Here is a 15,834-nt window from a genome sequence, read left to right on the forward strand (position 1 = left end):
GTAAATCATTAATCTACAATCCAACACAGAAATATTTGACTAATTATCCTAAGCCATGCCACCTAGGGACCACTAATGATTAGTACACAGATAGTCATGAGATAACCTGATTTTTTTAAAAATAAAATCTAGGGATTATAAATTCATTAATGTACCATGCTTGCACATTTTGCATTGTACCATAGTTCTTTAATACCAAAGTCTTACAATGGATACATTTCATGCATACATTTTCAGAACTGATGTATAAAATATATTACTTTATTGTTTGTATGTACATTGAGAGCTTCTGCACTAGAGACAAATTCCTTGTGTTTCCAATCACACTTGGCCAATAAAGAATATTTTACTATATTCTTGCATTAGTAACATGTGGTTGGTTCAGTTTTTTAAAAACGAAATAAGAAAAGGATTATTAGTGAAATGAACAATGATAAAGTGAGCATATAGAATACTAAATTTCCAACTTTCATATGCAGGTTAAAAACACATTATAACAGGAGTGCATATAATTGATTTCATTTAAAAACTGGCAAAAACTCTTTTGTCAAACTAGTCACAGTTGGAATCGCACTTCTTCAGAGAATGATTTGCCTTTTGGTAGGCAAAGCAAAAATAATCAAGTTTTTTTATGACTGAAAACAAGGTCATAAATTCCATATTCTGAATAATTTTTAAATAGTGAGAAAACAGTCTAAAGTTCTTATTAGCATCAGAAACAAAACCACAGTAACTTTGGCCTTTAATTTTTTTGTAGGAAAAAGTATTTTTATTTCTCGGAATGTCTTTCTGTGTAAATGCAGGTTCGATTGTACCGTAAGTGGGCAATGTTGTGTTAACTTGATAAAAATCAGCGTAGGGAACAGCTCAAACTGCATTCCTATAACACACTAAAATGGGATGGGATGCTGCTATCTCAGATACCTAAGGAAACGTGTTTCAATTGATCATAGTTTGATTCCAATGCCTCCCTTAAATTATGATCGTTCATACAAAAATTATTTCAAATACGCCTTCTGTTCAACGTTCCGGGATAATTCTCATACTACAGGCACGTTATTTTCTTCGTAACCATAAAGAGAAAACAAGAGCGTCTCCGGAAACCGAGCAGGTGAAAACGGCGCAGGCGCGCAGTTTCGTTTGCGCTGCTGGGAGGAAGCGTGCGGAGGTAAGAAGTCGCCCCCGTGGGAGACCTGTCCTTTCGTGCCGGTGAAGACCCTAGAGCGGCTGTCATGGCGCAGGTTTTGAACCTCAACAATGAGGTGAGAGTCTGACTGTGACCGCTGCCATATTGCCGAGAGGTAGAGATAGGGTGGCCTTTCGAGTTGGCAGGGAAGGAAGCTATGGATGTGAAACGTTGGGGTTGAGCGGTTGGAGAGGGTAAAGGCGTGTGCTTCTTGGTGGGTCATTAGGCGATGGGTGACTTCTCTCCATTGTATGCCCTTTATATGTGGCACAGGTCTTCCGTCGTCTGTAAGAATAATGGACATGCTGGCTTGGGGCGATGGAGGAGAAGTCCCAGATGACTGGAAAACTTTGGAGAGGAGAGCTCCTTCTTAAAGAGTAAGGGATCCTAAGTGTAGATGTCTATGGAGATTCTCAATCATCCGGGTCACGGTTGTCCCAAAGGTGCTTTTTTTCTAGAGGCAACTAGGAAAAGTCCAGTTGCCTCTTGAAAAAAGCATATTGCGGACATTCTAAGTGTAGCCCTTCCAGCGTTTTTAGATAGGGTTAGTGAGGATGCTGACTCCCGCTGGTCACTCTTCAACAATTGGCCTTCTATGGGTGAGACACTCTGGCCTTGCTTTTGATGAATGCATTAGCAGCATCAACCTCAGAATGCTCATTTGAAGAAGAATGATGGAGAGAGAAAAAATCTGAAGATTAGTGGAGTGGCAATACTAAAGTACAGTAAATAATCACTGTACTTTGCAGGTGGCTACATGTGGGTAATAATACATATACACATTTTACATTTCTATGATACTTTTCAAAGAATTGGTTCACATAAGAGTTTCTTGGAGTCCTCTTTGTTAGACTGCAGATAACAAAACAGATGCTTTTATTGTATTTTTAATATTTTGCATCGATACCCTGTCTTTTTCTGAAAAAAGATGGGAAGCTGTTTCCCTTTATTTTATCCTTCTATTGACAACACTGAGAAATAGGATGATCCTAGAGAGACTGCTCCCAAATCATCCAAGGAATTTTGTGGTAGAATGTCACCTTGAACCTAGTAAAATCTTGCAGAAAATTATGTTTCTACTGTAAAACTGATGTTTTATACGTGAAATGGTCTGTTTAATACCTTCTAGAAGCACCTCAAACTTAAAACAGAGCAGCTCCAAATTGAAGGCATACTTTGAATTTTATATCATCTCTTGTTACTTGACAGATTTTCTTGTCTCATGTTCTGTGTAAAAGCATTTTCTCCGTCTTTTCTATAGTTGGATTTCTAATGCATATGGTTATCATAGCAGAGAAGGAAATACACTGCATCATGGTACTACCAATTCTATTAACATTCTTATGTTGTACACCAGAGGCCCCAACCTTTTGGGCATCAGGGACCAGTTCTGTGGAAAGAGGTTTTTCCGTGGATCGGAGGGGGCATGCTGCCTGCATCTCATGGATGGAGCTTTACTTATTTGTGTGGACCAGTTGCTGGCATGCCGTGACCCGGTACTGGTCCACGGACTGGGGGTTGGGGACCCTGTTGTACATAGTAAATTTGCACAAATTAATAGTTTCTCAGGCTAAACATTCTTTATCACCTTCAGTGCAACAAAATAAGTCAACGTTATTTCTACTAATAGAAAGTCCTTTTGCATAAGAAGATTGGACAAGGTAACATTTTAATACCATACTAACAATAATGCTATTGCAAGTATGAAAGTAAGTTGGAGATAGGCTGCACAACATGATGGTAAATGTGTGAGTGAAGGCAGAAAAGAGAAGACAGAAAATAGTCTAGACAAGTGTCTAGACCTTTGATGAAGATTTACTGGACTAGCACATATAACGTATAGCACATATAGTGAGGGTTTTAATATATATAGTGAATTTTGTATCCAGAATGAAAATGAAAATTATTTATATAAAGTCAGTTCTCATAACACAAGGGAACCCTGCATTTATTTTGTATTCTTCATTCATGTTAAATGTACAAATCAACTTGATATACTAATTTTGTATTGGTTATTCACTTTTGTATTGATACATTTTCATTCAGCAATCATTGATTCGTGTAGCAGGAGGGAAAACCTGGGGCCTGAGTGAAAAGGGGGAATCAGCCTAGAATCCCTATGTAGCTGGAAAGAGAACTAAGGCTAACCCTCCTTGAGTGTGGTATGGCAGATAATCTCCTTATCTAACTTTAAGCAGGTGCCCACCATGAATTGAGCAAATTCTTGTGCATAGGCATTTAGCAATAAATAATTTGATAATTGAAACTCTAACAGGTCCTCATTCTATCTCTTTTTATTTTACCGTAAGTAAATTTTGAAATGTGGGAGAATTCTTTGGCTGCAAAATGAAAGCAATAACAATGAGCTTTGAAGTATTTGCAGTTAAGAATAGAGTAACTCAAACCTGGCTATTTCTATTTTCTGTATGGGTATGTTTTCAATATTGAATTTAATGATTTTTAATTATACAATGAACTTTTAAATAAAGGGTTATTCTGGAGGTATTCTTGCTTCACTTTTAAAGTTAAAACTAGTGCAACCCTGAAGGGTTTTTTTTTTTATTTTATTTAAATAAGGTATCTCTTTGAATTTACATATGCAAGATTGAAGAGAGTAGATATAAATGAACACATTTTAAGAAGGGTTGCATATATGAATTCATGTGCAAATATTTCTTGAAAACATTGCTAGATGGCAGCACAAAATAAGTAATGGATTTCTCCCTTTCTGTCAGTACTTGTATAAGATTTCTTACAAATAAGTTTAATTTTCTAAGTGATTAATATAAATGTATCAATCTGAACAGTTTTCTCACCAAAATTATGCAACCTCTTTTAATATACATGGCGTTTTACTCATATAGAAGTATATATTTTGATTCCATTGGATGTATAGGTTTGTTTGAAATCAAATAGCTTAATTCTTTTTCCTATAAATGACAGAGATAACAAGATCTTAAATACAGTTCTGAAAAATTATTAGGAACAATACTTAAGCTTTGTTTCTTTTATGGATGCTTTTCTACAATTTGCCAGAATTGTAAGTTGGTATATATTGTTCAGTTGGTACTCTGTGTCAACAGAGTTTATAACATTCTGTGGTCTAGGGGTTGGGTTTTGATTTAGAATTGCATGCAGGAAACCCTCTTCCAAAAAGGTAGTATGACTACGATGAGAAACTCAATTTGATTTCATTTATATATAGTAAAGATTCTATCTAGTTCATTATAATTACTCTTAAAACTATTTCAGTTTTTTTTTCCTTTCCGTCATATTAAAAATTACTCGTAATTTCTAGAGATCTTTGGGAGTTATACCAAAGGTCTTCAGGAGCCCTGGGTCACATGCCAAAATTTTTACAATGACAAAAGCCGACTTTTGAAAATTGATTTAGTAAATCAATTTCTAGCCTTTGTAAATTGCATAGTTGAACAAGTTAGGCACTTCTAGCAAAAAACCCCATACAGTCTCTAAGTTGAAATTACTTTGTGATGATTTCATAAATATCCATATGGCAACAGTATAAAATAATTTTGTCATTTTTTTCCAGAGCCAAAAATAAAATTAAAAAGGCATGCATAAGTTGATTGAAGGCCAAAGTACTTATTAATTTTTAAAAATTAGTATAAATTTAATAATTTTGAATATAAAGCATTATCCATTTTGAGTATTGCATCTGAATAGTTACAAAATTAGGTACATTTTGTATTCATACAAATGTAGACTTTTGTGTCAGAGTTCAATCATTGTTTGATTATCTGATACTTCATTTTCCTCCAAGGGTTTAAGTCATATTATGTTAAGATTTCTCTTCAATTTATTTTAAAATTTCATTATGGGCTATACCATGGCATGCGATAGAAGGGATAAGGAGAGGAGTCAAGATGGATAGTGTTTCTTATGCACAATTACTTAGATGGGATGGTAAAAATTGGCAATTAAAATCTTTGGAAGATTTAACACAAGAAAATATTATTTATTCATGGTTTCAGTATAGACAAATAGTAGAGAGGTGGAAGATAGATCGTAATTTGGGTTTGCTTAGAGAAGATGAGAATTTGTTAAAACAAATAAAAGATCAAAGACGAACTCATATTAAGAGAATCTATGGGGTGTTAGTAGAATTGGATTCAGAAGCAGAATTAGTTAAAGAATGTATGGTTAAATGGGCACAAAATTTTGATGAACCGGTTTTATTAGATACCTGGGAGATTATTTGGGTGAGGAATGTTAAATTTACACAAGCCCAAAATCTAAGGGAAAATTTTTATAAAAAGTTTTATAGATGGCACCTTGATCCACAAAAAATGTCTCGTATGTATCCTGACTTGCAACCTAAATGTTGGAGATGTGGATGTTTGGATGCTACTTATTACCATATCTGGTGGTCATGTAAAAATATAAAAGCTTTTTGGATTAAGATATGGTGGAATATTCAAAGAATTTTTAGAAGAAGGATAAAATTTACCCCACAATTGTTTTTGTTAGGTATTGTTTCTGATTACGACAGTAAAGAGACTATATTGATGTTAAATTTAATTACAGCAGCCAGGTTGTTAGTAGGGCAATGTTGGAAGAAGGAATCTTTGCCTACTTTGCAAGAATGGTTTTTTAAAGTTTCTTATTTGGCGGAAATGGCAAAGATTTCGGCTTTCTTGAAAGATCAATCGTAGGAGAAGTACCTCCTGGTATGGAAAAGATGGATAGATTTTATACAATATAAGTTGGATATAAAAAAATATTATTTAGTTTTTGAATAATTTATAATTAAAGTTTAAGACATTTCATAGATTTTTTTAAATCTTTTTTCTTTTTTCTTTTTCTGTTTTTTCTTTTCTTTCTTCTGGTATTTTTTTTACATATTGTTGTTAATTATTTTATAATTTGTTTAATTAATGTATTTAGATTTGTTTATGGTTTATATGTGTTTTAAGATTCTTTTAAAAATTTTTTAATTAAGCCTGTATTCAGCTCTGGGAAGATCGGGGGAGGGTAGGGGAGGGGTGGGAGGGTGTGGGGGAGGGAATTTTTGTTTTTTTGTAAAACTTAAAAATTTTTAATAATAAAAAAAAGATTTCTCTTCAATTTACAATATTTAACAACTCTTTATATACTTTATATTCCTAGATAATTTGCTACATTGAAGATAAGAAATAAGTCATATATAAACTGCCAGCTACAGTACACAAAAATTGTCGTTTATATAGATATATAAAGTCCTTGACTTATGATGGTTATTGGGATTGGAATTTCTGTTACTAAGTGATGCAGTTATAAAGTGCGAGGTCCATGTGACTGCATTGCTAAGCAATGACAATTCCAGCACTTCCTTGTTACCAGTGTTAACTGAATTCCACCAATTGGTAAACCCACCCCAATCAAAGCCATTCCCAGCTTGGTCCCTTCCAAACCTCAGCCTCAGTAAGGTAAAGGATTGCCTCAAACTCCCCCAGACCTATGCCCCCCATTTCTGCTCTTTTGGCTGCCCTGCATCCTGCCTTCTGGGATGGAAAGCACTCCCAAAACTGTGGCTTTGGGTCTGCTTGCCATGCTATGACTCAGCTTTCTTGGTGTTTTGTGGTTCTGGTGTTGCAAGACACCCCTGAACCATAGGATGAAGTCACAGCCACCTGGCAGTGTAGTGCTTAAAACCTAGGAAACCTGAGCTGCCCTAGCCCAGTCCCAGTCACGATCATCACCCTGCACTTCAGGCCCCTGTTGTCCTGCATTTCTCCTGGACCTTCATTGTCTTACTCCCACTGCTGATGAGGCAGGCCTGTGCTGGTATTAAATACAAGTATAAAAGCCATAAAGCAGTTGGTGGCCATGTGAGACCATCTTCCTCAGGGCTCTTGGGGAAATTTCCATGTTCAACCTTGAGAAGAAAGTTTTGTGCAGCCAGCGGCTGCCTCGCAAAGGCATGGTCAGCAGTGGGAGCAACAAAATGGAAATATCAGCTAAGACATCAATGGCTACAGGGGCCAAAAGGGCATAGATTGGGGTGGGGGAATAGGTGGATGGGTCGGAGTTAAAATGTCCTTATAGTCAAAAGTGTGAGCAGGCTACCAAGCACCAGAATTGTGAGGATGGGGGCATTGCAATGGCTGTGATTTTGGCAATGGCAAAGTGATAAGTCCCTTTGCTCAATGCCGCTGTAACTTCAAATGGTCTCAATGAATGGTTATAACTCGAGAACTGTCTGTAGGCCATTTCTGGGGTTTAAATCTCAAGGCTTTTCCTCACAGTTCATTGAGGTTAACAGATTTGTTTTTCATTCCGCAGCCATAAGATTGGAGTGTACTAGTCGTTATAGAACAACATGTTGCATTTTGAGGAGTCCCGATTCCTATCTCACCAGCTTCAGAATGAACTGAATTCTGAAACTACATAGCTCATGTTATTTGTTTTTACTTCTTGTTATTTCCAAGTCCTGATAAGATTTAATTTCCTTGTTCCTCTCTTTGGTACACCATCACTTCCTTACAGTCTAATCATAGGATCTTTATTCAGAAGCAGTCTCTTATTGTTGCAACTTGTTAAGTAAATATATTTTAAAAAACAAGTCTAAATTATATCCATCTGATGTCACTGTATTTTCATAGTCTATTTTGTTATTGCCAAGAGTAAATCAAAGTCTACAGAAGAAAAGGATAGAGCAAACAATTATAACAAAGACCAATATTTTGAGGTCTGTATTTTTAGAGTTCTGTTGTAGCTCCTAAGATCATTTGCAATTATAAAGAGACAGTTTGAAGGATCTTACATGACTTAACATTTTTTTTTAAAAAAATACAATCCTGAGTACATAGATTCTTTAGCTAATACTCATAATTCTTCCTTTTATCCTACAGGATGAAGGCACTCAACTCATTGATTTGAGGCTAGGCAGCTGTGTATTCCTGTGGTTAAATTTATTTGTAAAGCTGTCTTATTCCTTATTATTGCCTACAATATATGTACAAGAGAAATACACTTTGTTAATCAATAAGGGAGTGAAATTAAGTGCATTTGTGTTCCTCCAATTTTAGTGATTTTATAAAAAGGGTTTTATAATATGAAGGTTGCTCATTTTTGGTCTACATAGTTGTATAATTATACTTTTCATAATTGAAGCAAATAGAAACTAAAAACAAAAACTTCACAACTATAGATATTATCCATAATTTATGGCTATCACAGCATTTGCTTTTTAGTTCTTGCTGATTGCTACTCATTCGCTGTCTCTCAATAGTTACATTACCCTCTTTTCCTGGCTTTAAATCTGGCAGAAGAAACTTTTTTAAAAATTGGAAATTTGTTTATCCAATAACTCTGTTCTTGTATTTATGTCAGGGTAGGCAAGGTCAAGAAACAGGCCTGGCAGGGATTTCAAGAATCTTGAAAGATTTTCTGGCTGTCCCATCTTATACCGAGCAGATTCAAGGCTGGGTTATTTTGATTTGCTTGAAGATTAAGAGAAACAAACATTTACACCTTTTTGTTGTGTTCTCATCAGCCCGAATCAATTCATTGCAGGATGAAGTTGTCTTCATTTTGTGAAGGTACAGTCAGAGGTTTTTCAACTTCCCAATCTAAAACAGAGAGCAAGTTATTGGCCCAAAGTCATTCAGGTAGTTTCTCTGATGGACTGAGAACTACAAGTTGGGTCTATCCACTCCTAACCTTTTACATTACAGTGGCTCTCATAAATACCTTAAAAGTGTGAAAAATTGGAAAGGAACCATTCTTATGTCTCAGTCCTTTTTTGATTCTTTGATAATACAAGTAATAAGTTTATAATTATGAATATAAGTTCATTAATAAGAATTTCCTGTAATGAGCTGTACCATGCTTATTTTTTTCATTGTCTGTGAAATAATGTCAATGTTGTAAGCAACCTTTCTTTAAAAGATCATGAAATTTCCAAGCTCAGAATCTGAGATGGAATTCAGGCAAACAGCATTTTGTCCTAGGAACTTTTCCAGCCGCTTTCCTTCAAGTTCAGATTGCCACATCATCAGCATCAGAACATTAAAGTCAAATTATGATCAGCATTTCAGACATATTTGCTTCAACAAAAGCAAATTAAATTAAAATTAAAAATGCAAGCACAGTAGGCATGTTTGCTATATGTTAAAATTATTAAATGAGTGTGTGTCACAGAATATTATCCCTCTTCTACTCTGAGCAGTTTGTATAAAATGTGTGTGGCTGGGCCACGTAGGCTAGCTAGAAGTTGACAAAAATAAAACATGTGGCTTCTTACTTGGCTGGTGCAGAATCAAAATATGCAAGCTAGGTCATGGGAACTTACTGTAGACTATATTTAAAATGTTTTTAGCATAGCTGTGATGAAAATGATGCTTATTTTATACTGATTTATCTACAGGTGTCTGAAGTATGAATTTAAAAGGCATCTGGCACAGTTGATCTGTAATTATTATTCAGATCTGTCACCATAGATATCCCTCTAATTCAGTGTAATCAATCCTAAACTCCTGTGTGTAGTTTATTCCTTCTACTGCAATCTCCCCCTCCCTTTATATTTGGCTCTTTGCCACCAAAAGATTGCTCTGGTTTGCTTTAATTTTGGCTTTTGTACTATTAATTAGTTTAGTATTCAAAACACACTTAATTCATGCTTTTCTAATTGGAATAAATAAACTTTTATATTTCAGCCCCAATTTTTTTCCTAAATGTAAACAATATTATTGGTATTCATGTAATCTTCCATTTACCTTTATTCCAGTGCATGGGCATTTAGTTCAGTGAATGGAAACAACCATTTGACTTTGGAATTTAAACAGGGTCAGCCCAGTTTGGTACTTATATAAAAGAACACAAGGTACACAAATTGGGATGGGGGGCAGGCAGAGAGGAGAGAGAGGGGAAAGAAGGAAATTGAAAACATCTTCCATACTCTGGCCGAGGAATGTAACCATTAGGTGTCAGTCAGCTCAAAAGGTGTCTTTATATACCTATTTGGAAGATTCTAATGTGTATGTTGGAATAAGAGTTTTCAAATACCAATATTCATATTGATTTATACACACACACACACACATTGCTGCATGCAACATTGCCTAATTGAACATATTTGGATGGGTGCATATTTGGAGAGATGATAAATAAAACATTCATTTTTGCAGTTATATTTCCAGCCAAACAATATATTTCATTTTTTTGATGACTTCTTATTTCAATTTCACCAGCACAAAGTTCATTTTTTTTCTGAATTTGTCATGTAAGTTAGGAACACAGATAAATATATTACTTTGCCAGGGCGGCATGTATTTGATCAGTGAACAAAGTAACAAGGAAGGAATGCATATTTCCCAACCTTTAGTTTTCTGTTTCTTTCAAAATAAATTCTAAAACTATACATCTGACAGTTTCACATAAATATTAAAATGTTTTTCCCTTATGTAACATAGAATCAACCTAGAAAGTAGCATTGATAGCTAGAAAATTTGTTTTTTATGTGACCACATTGCAGGACAATACTTATTAATATTTATTGTAATATCAAAACAGTTAATGAGAGCTGAACGTACTCAGTCAAAAATTGAATGGAAGGTTCTGAAAAAGGCATAAATGATGTTCCAAACTGGTCCTTTATATAACAGCTTTTCAAAGATCCTTCTTCTCTTGTTATTTCAGCTAGCTTGAATATGGACTCCAGTGTCTTATATATCTCCAAATTTGTGAAGGTTTGAATTAATACCATTCTCCTTAATTAGGAGTGCATCATTTGATTGGCTATCTGTTTTGTTTTTCTCAAATTAAATGTAAGAAAACAATCTGGAAGAAGTAGCTGGATCTAAGAATTTCCTGTCAGAAGTGAATCTTCATAGAATGAAGGAGAAAGAGTCTTACAGAAAACTAGAACTGTTTAATATTATTGCATATGATTGGCTTCCCTGAGGAGGAAAAAATGAGATTCTAAGTGTGTCCTTGTCGCGTGCACATATTAATACATGGATGCATACTAGCTCTCCAAGAATTTTTGGGTTCATCAACACAGTGTCAGAAAAACATTCTACAAGTTCCTTGTATGGGCTTCAGGTGCATATAGTATCCCTTCCCAGACTCCTGAAACTCTGAAAAGAATGGTTTGGCATCTTCCCAGCTTTTGGTGCTAGTGTACTTCAATCTTCATGTCCTAGGAAGGAATTTTCAGAAAAACCTGGGGTTCATGGCCTCTGTGACATGATACATACAGGCTTATCTTGGATAATTTCAGATTTAATTCACCTATAGTAGGTGGTCACACATCGGACTTATCTTAACCTCAGAATAATTGGTAAGAGAACTGAAAGTTGTAAGCCAGTCATTTCCTGATAGTTTTTAAGTTTGTCATCACACATGTTGGATTTACCAAAATAAGATGTCTTGCTCTTACTCCTAAATGAGTCCTTTATAGTCTTTTCAGATGTCAATCATATTTGACACCATTGAACATAGTATCCTTCTGGATACCCTAAGGGACTAGTTACAAAGCACAGTTTTGCAGTGATTATTCTTTAGTGCAGTGATGGCGAACCTTTTAGAGACCGAGTGCAACCCAAAACCCACTTATGCATTGCCCGGTGGGTGTGGCCCATTGAATGGGTGTGGTCCATTGGGTGGGTGTGGCTGCAGTGGTAACAGCAGACTGAGTGGGACTGAAAAATTCAATCAATTTCAACTTTGCAAGATCTTTTTTTTTTCGTACGAGAAGTTGAAATTGACTGATTGATTGAACCTTTTTTTTGGTACATGGCGATGGAGGCCTAAAGCAAAAAGGTTTTATAAAACCCATCTGAAGGCCTAGGATTGGGGTGACAGTGCGCGTGCCCACAGAGAGGTCTCTGAATGCCGTCTCTGGCACCCGTGCCATAGGTTCGCCACCACTGCTTTAGTGGATAGTTCTGTTATGGTGGAGGTTGAAGAGATCAGCTCACTAGTTCTTCCACGTTACTAAAGGGCTTCCTCTTTCCCTTTTTAATTTACATGAAACTATTGGGATAAGACATCCATCAGTTTGGAATGAGGTGTTATTGTTAGTTGCGAAATCGTGTCCGACCCCATGGACAACGTTCCTCCAGGCCTTCCTGTCCTCTACCATTTTCTGGAGTCCATTTAAGCTCACGCCTACTGCTTCAGTGACTCCATTCAGCTACCTCATTCTCTGTTGTCTCATTCTTCTATTTCCCTCCATCTTTCCCAACATTAGGCTCTTCTCCAGTGAGTCTTTCCTTCTCATTAGGTGGCCAAAGTACTTGAGTTTCAACTTCAGGATCTGGCCTTCTAAAGAGCAGTCAGGGTTGATCTCCTCTAGGGCTGACCGGTTTGATTGCCTTCATATATTATTGACCAAATTAATGTCTCCATCTCTACCCAGGCTGGATGCAGTGAATATCTTCATTCAGTCCTGGCACACTTGTCAGGGTCTAGGTGTGAAGAAAGGAGAGGAGTAAGTCTGTTATGTTCAGTTTCCCCAGACCAGAGTTCCCCAAAATGACTAATATTAATCCCCAAGAGTTAATGGACCAAAATGTGGCGACATGGACATATACGGACACATCTCAATATCCCATGTAACATTCATTTTACAATATGAGAGACTTTGGTTACCAATAAACTTCTGGGCAAAATTCAAAGTGCTGGTTGTGATACATAAAGCCCTTGATGAAATAAGATTTGGATCTCTGAAAGACTATTTGCTCCCAATATTTCAATTCCTGTCCAGTAAGATTTGATAGAGTAGTCATGCTCCAAGACCCATATTTAAAACAGTGTCCTTTGATGGGAGTTAGACAGCATAACTTCTCAGGCCAGGATGCCTGCTATCTGAAATAGCTTCCCCATGGAATTTTGAATTGCCACAATAGTCTCATTCTTTGTACAGGGTGAGAAGATCTGGCTTTTTGCCAAGGGTTAGGAAAGTCTTCTGTGGAATTTTATTAACATCCTAAGTGTATTAGTCCCCAGATTATTATCTCTCTTTGTTTTTATTGTATTGGATGTATTTTTAACATGTATACCAAAATTTTGATATTAGAAACAAAAATTAAATCAATCCATGTGTGAACAATAGAATTGTGTCATTTGGACCACAATAATTCATGCTACATTACCTCACTTTATGCGCTGTGTTAAATTTTTCTGCAAGATGTTGCATAATTTGGTAAGTATCTTGGAAATGTAATTTGGACAATTTAAAGCAGCACTTGGATGGCCACATGCAAAATATCAGCAGTTAGGGATCTTGAACAGATTACTTTCTGCTTATTTATTCTCAGGATTGCAATATGATTGACATACTGACTTCCAAATGTACATTGGATGCTTAGGATCGCACTTAAGGCTGTCATTTTGTTTTATAGCATAATCCACTAATTTATTCAGTGTTATTATATACCTGTTAGATTAATATTACTGTGAAAGTTTTTTAGATTTTGCAATTTTAGCTGAGTATTCAAGACAAAAATTTTGATCTGGGAAAGATGGCATAACTTGATAACACTTGTAATATTTTTATTCCTTGGTGGCTTTATTCTATTTATACCTCTATTAAGATTTTTTTTCCCCATTTGGTCAAACTTTCCAAATAGTATCTTAACTTTTTGGCTTTGGGTTAGCTTAAATTGGATGCCTTTTCTCTGTTCAACTTAAAAACAAACCCCCAATGCAGCCAAGCATAACATTTTATTCTAATGCAATATTTTTTTCCAATATTTGCCACCCCTTACAAGGTCTTTACAATGTATAAAATTTGGATGAGATTCAGATAATTTTTTAATATATCCTCTTAACATTCCACTGTCTTCCTCTTAATTTTGTCTTAAATTTTCTTTCAAGTTGTTAGTTTGAGTTGAATGTCCTAGGCACTTTTTAGTTTAAAAAAATGTGCAGTTGCTCTGTGTGTCATTATTAAATACTTGTTATTCTAGTGTGCAAGAGGAAATTGGAAAATATATTTGATTCTCAAGAAACTGAATCTTTTTAAGTTTTATAGAATGTATTTTTGGCTGAATAAGAAAATTTTAAAATTTTATAAGAGGAATTTAAATTTGAAATGTAAGTCGTAGTGGCAGTGTAACATCACAAAATTAGTGGCTACTTGTAGTATGTGAAATCACCAAACTGAATTAGAAAACAGAATTTGAAAAACTGACAGAGTAAAAGGTGATTTATGGTTATGTTGTAGTGACAATTCCCCTGCTGCTATGCCCTATAATTGAGTGATTATGTGTCATCAAGACAATATCAACTGTTGCAAACCACACAGGTGTGTGGTCTGTCCCCAACCTGGTTCTTCAGGTCTTCCAGTTTTGCACCCTTTGTCACTGTATTTGAATCTATCCAACATGCTGGTGATTGTTTTGTTCTTCTCTTTGTAATTAGAGGCAGAATGTCTGTGAATATTAGATGGTGTAGAACATGACCAAGAAGGTGCAGTTACTTTAGTGACTTGCTTGATCAAAGCAGGAAGAGAGCGTGAGACTAACTAGCCCTTTGGATTCCTCTAGGTTGGCATTTTTCATATTCATGATCAACAGTTAGAATTTGCTTTTGGTTGAATTAGTTACTAAAAATATACTCTTCCTCCACATAGTTTTCTAGAAAGGAGTAAATATTGGATAGGAAGTTAAATATATATGTTTTAGTGCATAATGATCTGCTGTTATTCTTTAAATTGTAGGTTTTTGTATATGCCAGGTTGTTGTTACTTTTACTTATTATAGTTTGTGAGCTTTTCACTCACATCAGCTGAAACCTCTATGCAATATAGTTGATGTACTTCTTTTCTCTAGATGTAAGGTTTTGAAATTTTAGTTCACTGATTTTGAATCTTTAAATGGCTACATGCTAGGCAGAAATTCAACTGGTGCAGCTATTCATGCCATGGACATTCTGTGAGAATAAGAGCTGTACTTATTTAACTGTTGATTACATGCCAAAATTCAATGTCAGGAGACATTTGGCCAAGTCTGGCTAAAAAAAAAAAAAAAAAAAGCTGAAGCACTAGGTTGTTTTAATGCATGATGAGAAACATGGATGTGTGGGCAAAATACGATAGAAAACTTGGTAGGAGGTGAGCCTTGTTGACCGGAATACTTGATGAAAAGCTTTTAAAGCCTTGCCAAAAGTTCATAATGAGAACCCCACTCTAATTTAGATACTTTTTATAAATAAACTCCATTTTCATATCCGTACCTAAAATAGCCAAGGAAACTTCTAAATAAAATATTTTTCCTTTTTACATGATTATTTATTGAAGTTATGTGGGTTTGAGCATATTTCCTTAAACATAATCAGGAATAATATTTAAAGACAAATATTTACTATTGCAGGGATAATTTATTTAAATGTGCACTTTGTAAGAGTATTTCTAAAAAATAGTGCTTCCTGTTTATACTAAGTATTGGTTAATGTGAAATAGTCATCTTGGACAGATTTATTATTTATGACTTATGGGTTTGAAGATGTAAACTACCTTTCTACCAGGCAGTTATCTTCTTAAGAATTTTTATGTTTTATGTCCTCTTTAAAAATCAAATTTTACTTGAGATGTCATTGCCCTATGCTTAATTCACCTTTTGGAAATTGAACAGCATACAGTATACAACTCATGTCCCTAAAATACAGCATTTCAGAAAATATATCCTTCATTTAAAAAATGT

At 35.2% G+C, this 15,834-nt stretch overlaps 1 protein-coding gene across 3 annotated transcripts in view; it reads left to right on the forward strand.

Annotated features, from left to right (window-relative positions):
• Positions 1–1,125: 1,125 nt before the first annotated feature.
• Positions 1,126–15,834, forward strand: part of SRFBP1 (serum response factor binding protein 1) — a 39,335-nt gene continuing 24,626 nt past the window's right edge. For 2 of the 3 annotated variants that reach the window (XM_039329853.1, XM_039329854.1), the window contains exon 1: positions 1,126–1,262. In XM_039329853.1, the coding sequence (XP_039185787.1) occupies positions 1,233–1,262 (30 nt within the window). In that variant the 5' untranslated portion in view covers positions 1,126–1,232. Of the gene's footprint in view, positions 1,263–1,459; positions 1,564–15,834 lie in introns of all 3 variants that reach the window. The other variant, XM_039329855.1, reaches the window with a different exon arrangement.

The sequence above is a fragment of the Crotalus tigris genome, unplaced genomic scaffold, assembly GCF_016545835.1.
Source record: "Crotalus tigris isolate CLP2741 ecotype Arizona unplaced genomic scaffold, ASM1654583v1 scf7180000024419.1143555, whole genome shotgun sequence".
NCBI lineage: Eukaryota > Metazoa > Chordata > Lepidosauria > Squamata > Viperidae > Crotalus > Crotalus tigris.